The 18,509-nt window shown below is 38.6% G+C and overlaps 1 protein-coding gene across 2 annotated transcripts in view; it reads left to right on the forward strand.

Moving 5' to 3' along the window:
• The window catches only part of SLIT3 (slit guidance ligand 3), a 595,328-nt gene that overhangs the window by 455,146 nt on the left and 121,673 nt on the right, over nucleotides 1-18,509 (forward strand). For both annotated transcript variants that reach the window (XM_020780501.3, XM_078385818.1), the window contains 2 exons: nucleotides 4,606-4,769; nucleotides 6,782-6,914. In XM_020780501.3, coding sequence (XP_020636160.3) covers nucleotides 4,606-4,769; nucleotides 6,782-6,914 — 297 coding nt within the window. The remainder of the gene's footprint in view (nucleotides 1-4,605; nucleotides 4,770-6,781; nucleotides 6,915-18,509) is intronic.

Here is an 18,509-nt window from a genome sequence, read left to right on the forward strand (position 1 = left end):
ATGGCAAAATCCTTGTGCCTAGTCTTAGATTCTGCACTGACAGAACATGTCCATGTGGAACTGAACTCTTATATATGGTGCCAAAGAATCTTTATGGGCCAGGTGTTCTCCCCCCAAACAGTTGTATAAATGTTACACAAACATCATTTGAATTTGAATCTCATGATTCAGATGCTTCAGGGCTCTCGCTAATCTTTTTACCACACATCTTGCTACTTTTCTCCTGGTTGCTGTTCTCTGTATGCATTAAGGCCCTTTGAAGCATTCTGTTTGTATGCCTCACCATTCTTTCTTATAATTGCCACTTAAGAATGCTACATTTCTTTCCAGATTTTTTTTAGCTTGGCAGAACATGATTTATTGTGTGTGTTTGTTTTGGATATTTTTTATTGGATATTATTGTGTGTGTTTGTTCTGGATAATTTTTTTTTGTTATGCCTCCCAATACTTTAACAATTATTGTACTCATATATAAGCTATGCATGCCAACATCATTAAAATCCCTAGTAATGGCATTTGCAGCAGGAGAACACAATATTCATTTTGTGCATGTGCCTTTTTTTCTCCCATCTTTCTCCTTCTGAGGTTATCATCCTCTAGAATTTAATTATTATCTAATAGCTCACTTTTGGGGGAGTCATGTCATTCTATTCATGTACATATTTTTGTATACTTCATAAAATGTCTGTATTTAAACTACGGTTTAATTTTAGTGTGGATACTGCTTGATACCTGAATCTGTAATAGCTTGTCTTTCCCAAATTCACCATGTTTTGCAAAAGATACTGCTCAGTGAATGCCACTATCATCCAGGGTTGTAGTCTGGCCTGGACTGCAATAGTTAACCTTGTGTTTATTTCCTGGGAAAACCATGATAAAATGAAATATTTATCCACTCCTTTTACTAAAATTCTCATTGCCCTACTTCCATGTGAGCGACTCTGTCATTCTCATGAGAAAGAAGACTGAATACATGGGTCTATATAGTATCAGTGCTCATGGTTTTTATGTTAGAAATCCATTCTTTAATAGATACAGTCAAAGCCTTCTCCAATATTGTTGTAGTTTATTGTCCCTTTGAAGATTTTGAATGGCTTTTTGTGAAAATTAATTTTACATAGTGACAGTCTTTCACTGTCTGGCACTTCCAGTATATTTGTCCTTATGACTAGGGTACCCAGCACATCCTAATCTTGCTATGGAAACAGCTTTATTATAGCATAAACTAAATCTTTAATTTCTCTAATAAAATCATTTTATAGCAATTGATCTGTTTACTGGCTCAGGTGGGGTCCAGGATAACTTAAAGCCACTGTATTAGTCATGTATGCATTTTCTATCATTTTGAAGAAAATCTATAGTTTGTCAAAATTGACTTGCATAATTAATTCATGCTAATGGCTTTTCTGCAGTTAGTAAAATTGTGTTTACATTGACTTCAGTCCCCAGCTCTTCCAAGATTAAGGACATTTGGCAGGCTGCAAGCCGATTTTCTGCCCTGATAGCCTCTGAAGCTACATGACAAAAATTTGAAAAGAACCAAGTCAGAAGTGGCCAGAAGCCCATTTTTGGGGGGGTTTTGGGGTTGGGAAAACAATAATTTTATTAATATTAAAATAGAACAAGGACGTCCTGTGACCTATCTGAAAAGACAGTTTCTGGAGGCTTCTAGGAGTAGCAGTACATTATTTTGTGCTAAGGGGACAAATTTTGACAAAACAAAGAATTTTTTTTAAAAAAAATCATAAAGCAACCATCCAGTCTTTGTGGGATACTTTGGCTTAAGCTATATGATTTCATTTCATTTATAGTGTATTAGGTCTACTGAGATATTTCAGTTAATACAATATATCTGAGTTGAATGAAATATTTCAGTGTCAGCCTAGAAAGACGCATTGGTTTAAGGGTTGTCCTCTGAAGATGCCGGCCACAGAGACTGGCAAAACGTTAGGAAGAACAACCTTCAGAACACGGCCAAAGAGCCCGAAAAACCCACAATCATTTAAGGGTTGCTTTACAAACTCCAAAATAAGTGGTACATCTCTGGTTCAAATTACCCGTTACTTTACTTTAAAAATGCTGCCAGCATTTTTCCCCTTTTGGCCAGAAGAACCCTACTACAAAAATTCCCATGCAGACAGAAAAGCCACCTGCCATCAGCTGTTTGCGTTACACCTCATCACTCAGCCTGTTCCGTAGCCTGACTGTAGCTGGCATACAATGGAAAGCAGGCAAAACAGGTGGAATTTGACACACGCGCACCCATGTTCGCAGAAGTCAACTCTGCTTTTGCTCTTTTGAGGGAGGCAGGCATCCTTTCCTTCCTAGCTGTGATTTTACCTCATATACAGTTGTGGGGTTTTTAAAAATTCCCATGTGACTCTTCTGTAACCACTTAGTAGCGTGAAGAAACTCCATGAACTAGCAAAGGAATTACTCCTCTCCTTGAAATGATGGATTTTAAACCATCTGAGATTTGAAATCTTGGTACCAGGTCCGCTTTTTGTTTTTGCTTTGTGGCTTTTGAGCCTGACAATTACACTTTCCACTTGTGATGTCTATGAACTTATCTTCATATAACCATTAGAGCCTCAGAATCTTAGTATGGCTGTACACTGATCCCTTACTTCCCACCACTGGCAATAAAAATGTCACTGAAGTTTTGTGCATTAATATATATCACAGGGCTGAGTTTGAACTCTGGTAGTGAAGTTACACCTTTGAGAGGTTTTTTTTTAAAAAAAAAATAATCTCTTACTTGCTGCTCTTAACCTTATTTGATGGCACATTTCCGTTATGCTTTTGATATATGATGTGAACAACCAATTTTACTAATATAAAAATGCTGTGCTAGCCAAAAAGGATTTGGAAGACTTTTGTACACCATCAGTCCATATATTTCTTCACATGATTTGTTAGCTTGAATTCCTGAACTAAAGCTGTATTGAAGTGATTATTTAATCCATGTATTGAAGAATAAATTGGTATCTGTATTTGTATCCTGGGAGAAAGCTTCGGAGATGATTTAATTGCAGAAATGAGAAATGAAGTCCTTTTTTGGTCAGTGCTGCAGTCATAATCCAAGCTAAACACACATGTAACTGCTTGCTTGCTTATTCAGTATGTATTCTGTAATAAAAGTGATCCCATTCGTAGATCTCTTGTGTCTTGTCTGGATCAGCCCTCTAGTAGCAGAGCCAAACTATAGGACAGCTCTGCAGTGAAAAGCTGATGAAACATCCATCTTGTGAAACTATGGACACCTAATTTTGGAATGGGCCACTGCACCCATCACCTCTTGGCAAATAGAAGGGGAAGATATGGAGGCAGTGACAGATTTTACTTTCTTGGGCTCCATGATCATTGCAGATGGTGACAGCAGCCACAAAATTAAAAGACGCCTGCTTCTTGGGAGGAAAGCGATGACAAACCTAGAGAGCTTTTTTAAAAGCAGAGACATCACCTTGCTGACAAAGGTCTGCATAGTCAAAGCTATGGTTTTTCCAATAGCGATATACGGAAGTGAGAACTGGACCATAAAGAAGGCCAACTGCCAAAGAATTGATGCTTTTGAATTGTGGTGGTGGAAGAGACTTTTGAGAGTCCCCTGGACTGCAAAGAGAACAAACCTATCCATCTTGAAGGAAATCAACCCTGAGTGTTCACTGGAAGGACAGATCCTGAAACTGAGGATCCAATACTTTGGCCATCTCATGAGAAGAGAAGACTCCCTGGAAAAGACCTTGATGTTAGGAAAGTGTGACGGCAAGAGGAGAAGGGGATGACAGAGGACAAGATGGTTGGACAGTGTTATTGAAACTATCAACATGAATTTGACCCAACTCCGGGAGGCAGTGGAAGATAGGAGGGCCTGGCGTGCTGTGGTCCATGGAGTCACGAAGAGTCGGACATGACTAAACGACTAAACAACAACAATAATTTTGGAATAAACCAATCTCCTTTGTCTCTTAAAGAAGCTTTGCTTCTAAATGTGAAGGTGCTGCCTTAGAAATGACAGCATCTCCGGTGACATAGGAATGATTAACTTGTATACCAGCTACTGGGGAGCATGAGCTGCACTCCTGTCCTCCTTTCAGCCTTCTCACAGGCAATGGATTGGCTGTTGTGTAAAATTATTATTATTATTATTATTATTATTATTATTATTATTATTATTATTATTATTATTATTATTATTATTATTATTATTATTATTATTATTATTATTATTATTATTATTATTATTGGGCTAGATAGACTTTTAGTCTGATCCAGCATGGCTCTCTTAATTCTCTTGCATCCTTAGCTCAAAATGACCCTCTGTTAAGACCATATTACAAGTAGATTCAATGTCTGAAGACTATGATTTGCCTGTGTCTGCTAAAGAAAAGAGAAATCTAAAACCATTGGGTCGCTGCTCAGTGGTTTCCTGCTCAGGCCTTTTGTGTTTGAAAAAGAAATGCAAATATTGCACATACAGCTTCCTTTCTCTAACACAGATGGGTTACCACAATGTATTTGCATGAGTGTCAATTTGCCTTCGAAAGATCCATCCTCTGACTTTTTCAGGAACTAACAGCCCATTTTTCTTCATTTCCCATCCAGTAATTTGCTGTCTAATCCATTTAACTGCAACTGCCACTTGGCCTGGCTGGGGAAATGGCTAAGGAAGAGGAGGATTGTCAGTGGAAATCCACGCTGCCAGAAACCATTTTTCTTGAAGGAGATTCCAATTCAGGATGTAGCTATACAGGACTTCACTTGTGATGGTAAGCACAGTTCCTGGAAACCATATAGTGAAGTTCTTGGTGGAATTTGAAGTATAATCAGAACTACCAGCTATAGCCAAAACAACCTGCAATGTGTACCTTGTCAGGGTGGCATTATCAACTCAGAGTCCACTGCATCCATGAATTCATGTTCTTTGTTAATATAATTTCAAATATTTTCCTCTTTCATGTCCAACTTATTTGGATTAATATGTAAAAATACCATCTTCCTCATCCCCACTTTCTACTCCAGTTGTTATAAATGAATTATTTGCTGGGGGATTTCATGAAAGTTTGGCCAAGATAAAGGAATAATCTTGATCATACTGTATAAGGAAGAATATTACAGCCCTTCAAATGAACGAGTTGGAATCAGAATTCAATATGGCTGCACTAGATAATGAGGGAGGGTTACTAAAATGCTATTTTTTATCATTTTAAAATCCTTATTTTATTCTTTATATAACTTTCCAATTGGAAACCACATTTGCAGGCATAGTTTAAGCTGTTTGAGGATTTTTTTTTTTAAATCGGTCCTATACATCAGGGACTAAGTACAGAACTGTGCTTTGTTCAACACTGAAGAGATATCTATGATCCCAGTGTTTCTGAGAGGGCAGGGGAGAACAGTTTAAATTGTTCACTCTTTTGCATGCCTGAAAACAATTACAATCCATTACGGGAATAATAATCAAAGGACAGCTTTTCTGTTGCAGTGTTCAACAGAGCCTTGTTCAGACTGTGAACTTTTTTTTCTTTTATTGCCCCAGTTTAAAGTATAAGCTACACAATGTTTCTAGACATATGTTTGGATATTGGTGTTTGCTCCCCCCCCCAAAAAAAAAATGCTTTGTGAAGCCACATATTGTTTTTGGGATCAATCCATGCTTTAATGTTCTTAACTTCAAAGGCTTAGTTTTGTAACAGTAACCCTCTTGCTCTCCAATTGTGAAGTTTAATCTGCTTTACCAAATCTGCTTTATACAAATCAACACCCTTGTTAGAAATATTAGATATTCTTATGCATGCGCACATGGAGCCTCTAGCTCTTGATGATTGAATAGCTGATCTGGTTCCTAATTCTCATTATGCTTGTTCAAAGCAACAAGTCTTACAATTTGAGGAATTAAGGAATGTGTGATATAAATATTAAATGTCTTCTCTTAAACTAAAGAGTGTTTACCACAGTCGGCAACAAATTATATGTTCAAGCTCTTTTTCACCGAAACAATAAACAGGAAAAGGAAGAGTCCCATGGTGGTTCACATATCTGTAATGCTCAATTAATAGACTCAGAATGAATGAAATTTTCATATTACTTGGGATCACCTTAAGTGCCATTTTCCAGAGAGTCAGATTTTAGGAGCCAGTTGTCACAAGTAAAGGGACTGTTTAAAGAAACCAAGTTATACACATATGCTCATGAATCAAGGCTCAATAATGGAGTGGTAGAGACTGTAGCCTTGGAGGTACCTCCAGAGGTCACCACTCTGCCTTTCTCAACAACATGCCCCAGTTATCCCTGTCTGAAAATCAACAGGGAAAGTGATCCCACACATCCCAAGGAAAGCTGGTGTGCTGTTCTGTTGAAAACACCCTTATTATATTTATCAGTATTTCTGCTGCTTTTATTTTGTAAAAATGTAGCCGAAAACTTCACTTCCATCTTTGAGGTTCCCCCCCCTCCGCACACTTGCATGTAACTCCCTTGGTTTATGAGTTTAAATCTTGCTTGCTGGAGACACGTTCTTATTGGCATGGGAATTAGAACACCACATGTACATTTTCCAAATATAATTTGTGATGGTGTTGAGAGGACAGTTGAAGAAATCATAGCATTCTGTGTGCCAGTACTGTAACCCTCAGAGTGGCTGCTCAAATAAAAAAAAATTCCATGCTCTGATGATGTGTGGAAGCATGGTTTTGCATGAAGTGAGCACCTCTGTTAAAATTGCCTCCATCTCTGTTTGAAATTATTTTATAATTCTTCAATTCTTTCTTTCTCTCTCTAGGCAATCCTGAAAGCAGCTGTCATTTCTCCCCCCGTTGTCCAGACCAATGTACCTGTGTAGATTCCGTAGTACGCTGCAGTAACAAAGGACTGCGCTTGCTGCCAAAAGGTGTCCCCAGAGATGTGACCGAACTGTAAGCCGTATTTTCTACACCTATATTTGCAAGTAAAAAAGTACGAATGGGTGCACAGATTTCACAATAACAACATCTGGTTTGCTCTTTCTAGAATGCAGAGACTTCCATCTTGATGCAGGATGGTGGCTAAGAGTACAACCTAATGTACATCTTGAGTCATGTAGTGGAATCACTATGTATTCTATTTCCCATCTGGGGATGAATGTGTTCTCCCCACTTGTATAGCCATTCATATACAGTGGTGCCTCGCACAACGGGTGCCTCACACAACGATGAATTCACACAACGATGCCTTTTTCTGTTAAATTTGCCGCCTCACACAGCGATGTTTCCTATGGGGGATTTTCACACAACGATGTCTCTTTTTTGTTCCTGTAAAAGTGTCTTACAATGTTTGGAAGCCGTTTTAAATGCTTGCAATGGTTAGCCCACCTCCTGAAACCTATGCAAACTGATTTTGGTGTTGTTCTGACACTTCGTTAATTTATGGTAATTTTTTGTTTTCTCCATTGAAAACCATTGAATGGTCTGTCTAATGGTTTCCAATGGAGAAAACAAAAAATCATCATAAATTAACGAAGTGTCAGAACAACACCAAAATCAGTTTGCATAGGTTTCAGGAGGTGGGCTAACCATTGCAAGCATTTAAAACAGCTTCCAAACATTGTAAGACACTTTTACAGGAGCGAAAAAGGACTTCGCAAAGCCATTGAAATGTATTGAGTCGGCTTCAATACATTCCAATGGAGGAAACATTGTTTCACACAGCGATGTTTCCTATGGGGATTTTCACTCAGCGATGGCAATCCGTTCCAATTGGAATGGATTAACCGGTTTTCAATGCATTCCTATGGGAAATGGTGTTTCACAGAACGATGTTTCACACAACGTTGATTTTTTTTTTGGAACCAATTAACATCGTTGTGTGAGGCACCACTGTACTGTACAAAGGGGCATGGCTTCCCAACTTACTGGACTACAACTCCCAGAAATCTTGTCCAGCACTGTTAGTGGTGAAGGCTTCTGGGAGTTTTAGTCCAAGAACTTCAGGGAACCCAAGGTTGGGAACCACTGGCTTAGGGGAACTATAATGTTTGCATAAGAGCCAGAAGTTAAGAAAAGGGAACAACTCTCCCTGAAACAGCCCAGGAAGAACTCAGCATGCACAAGACCCATGGAACACAGGTTTCTGTCCCAAACATCAGCCATCAGTTTGTACTATTTAGACAGGCTTTCCCTCCTGCTGTATTTTAATATCTATATTTGTACATCTTGGATTTTCGTATGTTATTGTTTTTAAACTTTATTATGCCGCCCAGAGTAGAATATCCGTCTAGATGGGCGGGGTATAAATCTAAATAAATAAATAAATAAATAAATAAATAAATAAATAAATAAATAAATAAATAAATACTCAATTTACTTCTTCACAAGAACAAAGAGATAGAAGCTTTCTGCAGGCTGATATGATGACTATGTTTGCAAAACTGTGATTTCTTCAAATCTTACTTAGTGATACCAAATTCAAATCAGGTACTGTTACCTAATGTGTTTTTTTCTCACTACCTAAAATTTTAGGCATAAGCTATCGTTCCTCAGGTTTGGAAATTACAGTGAAACATGGCTAGTTTATAACTGAATGGAGAAGCTTTTAATTTCTTCCTCTAGCAGACAAAGCAGAAAGCCAGTGGAGAATAGAGCACCCAAACCTGACCATACTACCTTATACCTATAGTATCTTGTTCCCCTGAAAATAAGACAGGGTTTTATATTAATTTTTGCTCAAAAAAAACAAACACATTAGGGCTTTTTCAGGGGATTTTTTTTCCATGTACAACAATCTACATTTATTCAAATACAGTCATGTCATCTTCTTCTGATTGCTGCACAATGGTGGAGGGCGGGGTTTAACTTAACTGGGGCTTATTTTGGGGATAGGGCTTATATTACGAGCATCCTGAAAAATCATACTAGGGCTTATTTTCAAGTTAGATCTTATTTTTGGGGAAACAGAGTAAGAAAATGAAAAGTGCCTTAATTTGGAAAAGTTCCAAAAATTGAGAGGGGGATGTCTGTTTGAGGTAGTTATTCTTAAACAATCAGGAGTCAAGTAGAAACCAGTCAGAGAGCTTACACAGTAGATGGTATTGTGTGCATAGAGGCTTCATTTTGTGGCTGTAATAAGGAAAAATCTAAATGTGTGCAAAGGGTTGATTGATCGATTATCACATTTATAGCTTGCCTTTCTCTCAACTTCAGGTGGCTCACAGTATTAAAAAGAATAAAATAAAAAACACAATGAGTTATACTTTAAAAAAACAAATCAGCTATAAAACTTATTAAATACATTGTTTAAAAATTGTTAAAATGTTTAAAACTATCTTAACTAAAGAAAAAGGGCCTTCAGGGACTCAGTCATTATTGTTAAAACAATGGTGCGTGTGCAGAACCCCTCCATTTGCCAGTTTCAAAACTAGTTTGTGGTTAGCAGTGAGACGAAACAAAGCTACATGGCCATCTCTCCAGATTCTGTAAAGCATCCCTTGAACTTTCTTTCCCCTGTTTTTAATGCACCTCACTAAAATTTAAAGTGACCTCAAATCCAGACATGTTGATAGCCAAACATTCCTTTGCCACCTTTTCCTTATTCTGAGTATGGCAAATCAAATTAGCCATTTCAGTCATGAATGTTCTGCAAGGCTGTTTCAGCAGAATGGCAGCATGCTCACAATGGGGCACTTGAATGGACTATTGAAAAAACATTTCCAACACAATCATCTGGAGGCTAATTATCCTCCCTGGCTGACAGTTTTAAAAAAAGGAGTAAGTAGAAACATGGGATTATTTTCTTTGAATACTCACAAAAATGGCTAAAATAACAGAGATTGTTAGATTACATTATGAAGTACATTTGCACAAAGTGAGAGCAGCTTCTTACTTGCGTCTTATTCCGAATACTGGTTTTCAGCAGAAGAGCATTAATCTAAGAGTTGGAAGCAGAGAGTTATAGAACTTTCATACAGTAGATCTTTCACATGCTGTAGAATTAGAAAGTGCTCAAACAAGTGACTGATATGATGGGATTTGTTACATACAAGTTTTGTTTGTGTCTGTTTTGTTCATTGCCTGTTTTAAATGTGTGAAGCATTTTCTCAGATCCTGTGATCCTCCATAGTTTCTGTGTTTGTTCCTTCTACCCTTTCTTTGGAGGTAGCAGATTACTGCTCCACATCTCTAGCTTGGGCAACCCCTCTTTTGAGTACTAGGGGGGATTTTTTTAAGAAAATCATTCTTCCAAAGAATAAAGTAATATTTGTTGTAATTTGCTGGAAGGTTGAGTTCATGTAGTGATTTAGTATTTCAGTCACCATGCAGAGGATCTTTCTAGTGATATTTGTCTCAGCAATATTGCTACTTATATTGTCCATAAGCATTAACTGTAATGAAGGTGTGGGATAAGTATGATATTGTAAATATATGAATCAAAGGCAATGTTAACAGTCAGGGATCTGAGCAAGAGCAATTGAGTATTCCAATACAGCACAAAGGTGGAGGCATAGTACTTGCTTGGTTTGTGCTGCTGGATATCCAGTATTAGGCTTCATGAAGAAAATGGATATGCCTGATGATGGTTCTGGATCTCACTTTAGGCTTGTGCTATAGAATTCAGACTAAAACTCTAAATATGTATATGTATTGGTATTTTTTTCTTTTGGGATGTTAAACATTTACAACCTCTGCTGTTCATTGTTTTGCCCAATGACACTGAGCCAATGAAACAAAATCCCAGTTTTCATTCTATTTCAAAATTGTTTTAAGAATGGCATAACAGACCCAAAACATGTTGCATAGTTATACCTGCAGAATGCAACTGGCATAACTTTAAGCAGCTTCCCGTGGCAACAAATGAAAGTCTACTTGGATTTTTAGGCACCTGTCTGCCCACTGGCTTGGCATGAACCCAAAAATCAAATCACAAGATGTGTTAATTGCCAGGAGGAAGGTGCTGCAAGTTACACCATTTGCTTTTCACAGGCATAACTAAGCAACAGGATTTTGATCAATAAATTTCAAGGACATTGAAATATGAAATTCTGTCCTGCTGTCCTTATGTCTATCTCTAACACAACTTAGGAGTAATATGTATAAGTATGTATGTCTGTGACCCTGAGATGTAGTTTTGCTTTGGTATCTCACATCCTTAGAAATTTTGTTTTCTTAACAAGTTTGGTAGCATTTGTTTAGCCACATGTTCTTTTATTATTCCTATTTCTGTGCATTTTCTTACCTTGTTGTTTTATATCAGGTGAACACAGAGAATTGCATCCTTTGGAGCAGTGGTCCCCAACCTTGGGCCTCCAGATGCTCTTGGAACTCAACTCCCAGAAATCTTGGCCAGCAGAGGTAGTGGTGAAGGCTTCTGGGAGTTGTAGTCCAAGACCATCTGGAGGCCCACGCTTGGGGACCAGTGCTTTGGAGTACATTTTCTAGTGGTAAAGACATCAATAGAACAATGGTTGAAAACTGGATTCTAGTACCCCTTGTAACTTCCTTCCCATACTCCAGAAGGTTAGGGAAACACTCCCAGAATATTGGGGAGTGGGGCATGCCAGAGATACAAAGCAGAAGAAAGTAAGAGGAAGGCCTGTTGAATTAACCAAAGCCCGTTGACAGGATGTTGGATGTAGCCCAAGTATTGCTACCTTAGACCAATATTTTTTAAAGCTGAGATTTTACAGTGATTTTCCTTCATAGCAATAGCTGTCTGCAAAGCTGATACGTTGAAACTCTTCCTTTAGTGTTCATATGATATACCCTTTTATTGTTTTACATAATATATGTGCTGTCAGTATTCCTGCGTTGGAACACTTACTGCTATTTCAGCACTGCAGTATTTAATTCATAAAGAAATTGGCTTTCGTTCTGAACCTTTGTCGCTCAGCCCTACTCTGTGCTCTGGATTTGGCACTGCAATTCAGCACATTATAGTTACATCATGTAGAGTTATGAGATCAGATAACTCTCTTCTTTCTGAATTTTGGGAAATGAGAATGCAACCTACTCGGAGGAGTTACTGAAAGTGCTCCACATCTCCAATGGAGATGCGGAGTGCACTCGCCACTGCAGGGAAATGAGAAAGACAGACCCTGGCAGTAGTGCAGGAACAGGTGGATTTGCCTTTGTGTTTATTTTTAGTGGGCTGCACCAGGCAGCCCTAGACAGGAATGCTTGATTAAGTTAATTCATAGCTGCTTCCTGCATTTATTTTGACTGAACACGGTGTGCCCTTAGGAATCGCATCTTTGTTTTTAATGTGTCAGAGAGTAATGCCTTTGTTGTTGCTCTGTGACAAGAGGTGCAGGCTCCCAAAATACTGCTAGGAGCTTTCTTTTGCATGCATCTCTCTACAAAGCAATGCACAAACATTTCACAAGGAACAGCTGTGACTTCCAAGTAAATGGTGGAAGCATGTCTTGTATCATCCAACAGAGGATGAAATTATTTAGCATGTTTATATGCCTGCCATCCTGCAAGTGCATACTTATTTTCTCATACAGGCCTCTGTTTCTGGTATTGTCATTCCTTTTCCCCTTGTCCTAAACTCAGGAGTAACAACTACTGCTCTACTCATAATGTGTTTTTGCTGATATATGATTTTAGAGAGTTTCTTGGGTATCCCATGAGCCTTTCTGACTGGCTTGATTTGGCACTCTGACCTAGTTCCAGTAATGAAGGGGAGGATTTATTTAGTAGTTCTTTAATGAATGCTGTGGAGCCTTGCATTTATAAACTTCAATTTTTCGTGGGAAAATTGCATCTCCTGTGTGACAAACATGTTCAGCTGAAATGCTTTTTATTAAAATGTAATCAGGCATGTTTATACATTTCATTTTAATAAAAAACCTGCCATACATCTAACAAAACCCAGTAAATTATCAGCGATGTATATAAAGTTCCAAAATATCCATACAACAGGAAATCTTTTATTGCAACAGGTCCTAAATAATGTTGCACTGAAATGGATACGCAGACAGATGGAAAATTTCATTCCACAGCAGGTAGAGTTTCACCATATCCAAATGCTGAAGTAATACTTAAAATAGTACTCTCTTTACAGTGGTAGTGAACTGAAAAAGAATTTGTGTTCTACAGGGCAAAGTAGAAGATACATTGCATTGTTCCTTATAAATCTGCATGCTATAATGTCATCTCCTGGTGCCCACCCTTAGGATTATTTGAATTCAGTTCTCTTTCAAAGAGAGAAAAAAATGATATTGGGAAACCATGAAGTTATGTATCAGGGATCAGAAGACCGGGATGTCATTTGCATTGTGGGCAGTGCAAATGTGAAATTCAAAGCCATCCTTAAGGACATAGGCAATAGCAATTGGAACCTTAAGTCCATTAACTCTAACCAGTAAACAGGATGAAGGCTTTTTACTAGCCAAGCATGTGATCTTGGCCTTCTGCCCCTATCTTGTCTAAGATAGCAGTATGTTCTTTGGCCTGTACTTCAGGTCTAGCCACTTCACTGTAGGAATCAATGGCTGCAAGGCCCATCTTCCAGAATAGATTTAAATTCAGATACAGCGGCCTCCATACACTTCTTGATTGGTCTACGACCTCACAGTAAGCTGCTACATTTGCAAATGAACAAGGCCCACAGCATTTGTATTAATGTCACAGTGCTACAAGTTTTGACAATGGAGTGACACAGCTATGGGTATGAGAATTTTATTATGGAGGGAAACTACAGATGGCGGCCATAATCCTTGCCTAATATAGTATAGCTACAAAATGGATGACAGTGGAGAGATGTGGCAGGGTGACTTGTTTATTTACCGCTTTGATTAGCACTGTAGACTAAATCACTGTGTTAACCATGAAATAATATTTCTAACACCAGTCTCATGGTTTTATACCTTTTTAGCCATTCTGTAGTGACTATCATTTCCTCTTTTCACTCCATATGAACTCTCATCTGATAATATTCCTTTTTTTGTCCACTCCATGACACATGCAAAAGTTCTCTGTTTTCCCACCATGCTCTATTTTCATTTACTAGGCAGCATGGCAGGCAGACTATGGGATAATATTTGTGAGTCTGTGTATGCTGGGTTCTCTGATACCATTTATGGTATCTGGATGTAAGGGTAGTTATAGGGTAGAGATCAAGAACACAGCAGACATTGTGTTTGGTTGTGTTAGGCTGAAATCAAACGGAACAGCTTAGCTTCTGGTGAGAATAGAAAGAATTATAATTAACTCAGTATGTTAGCTAAAGGTTCCCCGTGACATTTAGTATAGTCGTGTCTGACTCTAGGGCACGGTGCTCATCCCCGTTTCTAAGACATAGAGCCAGCGTTTGTCTAAAGACAGTTTCCGTGGTCACGTGGCCAGCGCAACTAGACATGGAACGCCGTTACCTTCCCACCAAGGTGGTACCTATTTATCTACTCTCATTTACATGCTTTTGAACTGCTAGGTTAGCAGGAGCTGGGACAAGCAATGGGAGCTCACTCCATCGCATGGATTCGATCTTACGACTGCTGGTCTTCTGACCCTGCAGCACAGAGGCTTCTGCGGTTTAACCTGCAGCACCACCACATCCCTCAGTATGTCAAGGATATGCAAATTATTCCCCTCTAGTGATCTGCCTTGCCAATGTGGAATTTTTGTTCCAGGCTGGAACAGGGAGCTTTCTGCAATATCGAGACTTCAATGAAGGCACTAGGGCAAGAATGGACAAACTATGACTATACTATTGCTCCCATGAGACTGGTTGATAATGAGGGTGATGGAAATTGGATTCCAGAAGATGTCCACATATGCCGACAAATTACACGTGTGAACATCCATCACCTATGGCATTTCAAAGGCCCACTCCCTAACCCAGCTCTTTTTAAATTACCTGAAATAGCCAGTTAACAATTCTAGATGTACAAAGGTCTTTATTCCAAGTCAGAAGTGACTGGAAGATAAAATTGGCCATTTCAGGCAATTTTTAAAAAGAGAAATGAAGGAAATTAGCAGAATTAAATGTAATAAATATGAATGGGATTATGATAGACCTTCAACAAAAACAGTTAGAATTTTATGGGAAGAACTTGAAGCTTTTAGTAAATAGCTTATAAATCAGGATGAAGAAAAATTAGGATTACTGCTATAATACAGATGAATGGTAAGATGTAACACAAGTCATCTTCATAAATATAGGGTAGATTCTGTTTTATCTAGGTTGGATCCTTCATAGAGGAGGGCACTTTGTGTGCCTGGCAGCTTCGTACTAAGCTGTCAGTGCAGTACCACAGCTGCGGCACAGACCTTTTCTGCATCCCCTGGACTGGCTAGGCCACTCACCATTCTTGGTGCCTTGCTGGGATCATTCTGCTCTGGCGGCCCACCAATCTGGGCAGGAGCTTGAGCTGCCCATCCTCACCTCCACCGGAAGCCAGCCACTCTCCCTTCTCTAACCCTGCATCATCCAGTAGAATACTCCACTGATGTGAAGTTAAGCAGTTTGCTGTCTTTAGTATTATGTATACTGGCAACTTTCAGAGAGTCTTTACAATCCTAACAGTGACTGTTTTGCTTCCTTGCCTTGGGTTTGTGTGTCCCCCTGACTTTCACTAGAGCCTAAAACATTTGCTTTTCTGAAGATAGGAATGTCTGACATCCCAATCGCTGTGCTTTAATGAGGGAGACAAAGGGGGAGGAGGTGCCTCTGTTTTGCCTTAGTAAAGAGCAGCAGCCATTATTTTTTGTACCAATTTAAATTCAGCAGACTACATTTCTTTCAGATCTCTATTACACACATGTAGTTAGATTTGGTGATTTGAAGTAGAATGCTTGTGGATTTAGATGCCTCTGGGATAATAGCTGTTGTTTGTATAATGCCTGCTAATTTGAAATGGAGAGAATTTCTCTGATAATGCTGAAAAGCATTAGCTAATTTGAGATAGAGAGAACTGCTGAAGAGAGCCAAACAATTTAGCCACAGGCCTAATCTCACAAGATCCTGTGCCAACTTCCATTAAAATGAAGCTTAACATACTATCAATGAAAATCTTTGATTGTGGTTTGATTTATTCTCTGAAAGGATACAAAGGCAAGCACAGATGATGTATTTTTGAACCACTAAAAATAATTAACAACTAGCTTTTGACATAAACCAGTCTTCTTCAGGCTGCGAACCAGTCTTTTGTGGATAGTGCAGAACAAATGAAAAAATGCACAATATGAGAGTTCCAAAAGTTCTTGCCAGATGACCAAGCTAGGTCTGCTTCTAAAAAGGTGAGTTCCAAATGCAGGTTGAAAAACCCATTGGGAATGTGGTTTCAAACTCCATCCCTGGTAGCTGTTGGCTGGATTTCCCCGCAATGTTTATAGACGAAGCTACATTTTCTAGAGTAACATACGGTGGACCCTCTACTTACTGAAATAATCCGTATTCGAACGGTGGCTGCAGGTCGAAAAGTCTGTAGGTCAAATCTCCATTGACCTACAAGGCATTGAAAACCAATTAATCCGTAACCAGCCATTTTTGTTCCGTTTTTGTTCCATTTTGGTTTTTTTCTGGTCTGCAAGTCGATTCTCCGGCTGCAAGTCGAACCTAAATTTTACAGCCAGAGAAGTCTGTAAGTCAAGCCGTCTGTAAGTCGAGCCATCTGTAAGTCAAGGGTCCACTGTACTGTGACAAGATATGTATCACCCTGAGTGGTTACTGCGTTCAGATTAGAGTGCATTTCAAATCTAGAAAAGCAATATCAAGTGATCGGTGCTGTCAAATGATATATCAAATATTGGAAGTATCACAAATTTCAGGGAGGAAATATCACAAACAATAAAGGACTATGATCAAAATTGGAAGCTGCATCCATGTTCCTTGGGCATTGATGTACATTTTTAAATAAACAGTTATTTTTGAAGTGGCAAATTTACTGAAATGATGTGATTTGAACCTTGATCCAAATGTGGTTAAGTGAGTTAAGGATTCGTCCACACCTGAATCTGGACATTCCTTCTTTTAGACCACAAACATCCCAGAATTTTGGCATTTTCAAAAGGCAGAAGTATTTTTTTTTAAAAAAATGGCATCCCCTAAGTGTACAGTATCTTCTTCTACTGCATGTATAAACCAGGGCTAAGTTTTATACAATCATTATGACTTTACATACTCTTCTGGTAAATGATGGGGTCACCCTTCTTGAAAGGATGATGATATTTAGAATGTTCCATTTAGGGAAGATTAGTGTCCAAATTAAAGTTCAGGAAGTGCATATTTCCCTCCCTTGTGGCCTAGTTATGCCTAGAATTGGCTGTTTTCCCACAATTACTCTTAAATTAAGCTTTGGGAGAGTCTTCATGCTGAATGTTCATACCGTTTCTGTAAAGGTCAATTTTCCTTTTCTATTCCTTTGACAATAAAGGGCTTTTCTTTTTATTATTATTAATCTTTAGCATCAGTGCTTGATCAAATTCTCCACTCACAGCATGCTACTCTAGAAGATGCAGACCAGTCTGTAATTAATGGAGAAACAGGGCAACTGTAGGAACAGAATAAAAAGGAACTGGTTGTCAGACTTCATCCCGGTATAAACATCATGCATTCCCACCCACCATGTCAGTTCACGCTCTGTGAGCAAAGGGAAACCCATATAATTTCCTGAGCAGTAAATGAATTTTAGAGTTTTGTTTAGAGCACTATCATTTTTTACATGCAATTCATAATGTGCTCATATTTTGATTATGTTAGTTTGTATTAATGCAGGATGGACTGCTTGGAAATAAAGCTACATGTTAGGGATACTTTGAACAGTAAACTTTTCTGAATCAAGAATTGCTTCTGTAACACATGATAACTTGGTGTGTCTCATCATGTGACACAACTGCAAATACTTTTGTTTGGGGAGGGTGAATGCAATCTGTGTTTTGAAAGAGTGTATTGTATTTTCCCCGTCACTGATCAGCTGCCTCTGGCTGGTTCCTTGTCTTCCCCGGGAAACGGGGCAGGGTATACGTTTTTAACTAAAATGTAAAATTCATCCCAAACCAAACAATTGTTATTCAAATAAACTTTAAAGGGGGGTGGGGAGAAGCAATAGCTTGGGTACATTTTTGACCAGGTGAAGGATCAACTGATACATGCTCTATAAGAGCAGATCTTCCCAAATAGTGTAAAAGAGGGGGAGCACAGGTTTTAAGCAAAGCAATATGATGGCAGTACACTGTTGTGGAGAAAGGAAAAATGCTTGGTTCGGTCCCCTATTTTTAAAAGGCTTTATGAATGCTTTGGTGTTTCAGAAGGATACTAGAATAATGCTTCAACTCTAAAGAAATTAAAAATGCTCCTCATCAGCATAGATCTTGCAGAGTGGTTTCAAGCTACACTATTTTACCCCAATCTTTGGAACAATTGACTTAAATCCAAATTTTACATGATCTTTACCTGCTGAAAATTTCTAGAGAATTCAGAAACTTGCCATATTCCTAACTTTTGAGTGATCCAACAATTGATCACACAGCCCCTTTTTCTCCTTGCTGTCCAGAGGAAAAGAGTTTTATGCATGCTTTTTGCATTCTTGCAAGCCA

This window comes from Pogona vitticeps, chromosome 2, assembly GCF_051106095.1.
Source record: "Pogona vitticeps strain Pit_001003342236 chromosome 2, PviZW2.1, whole genome shotgun sequence".
NCBI classification, from domain to species: domain Eukaryota; kingdom Metazoa; phylum Chordata; class Lepidosauria; order Squamata; family Agamidae; genus Pogona; species Pogona vitticeps.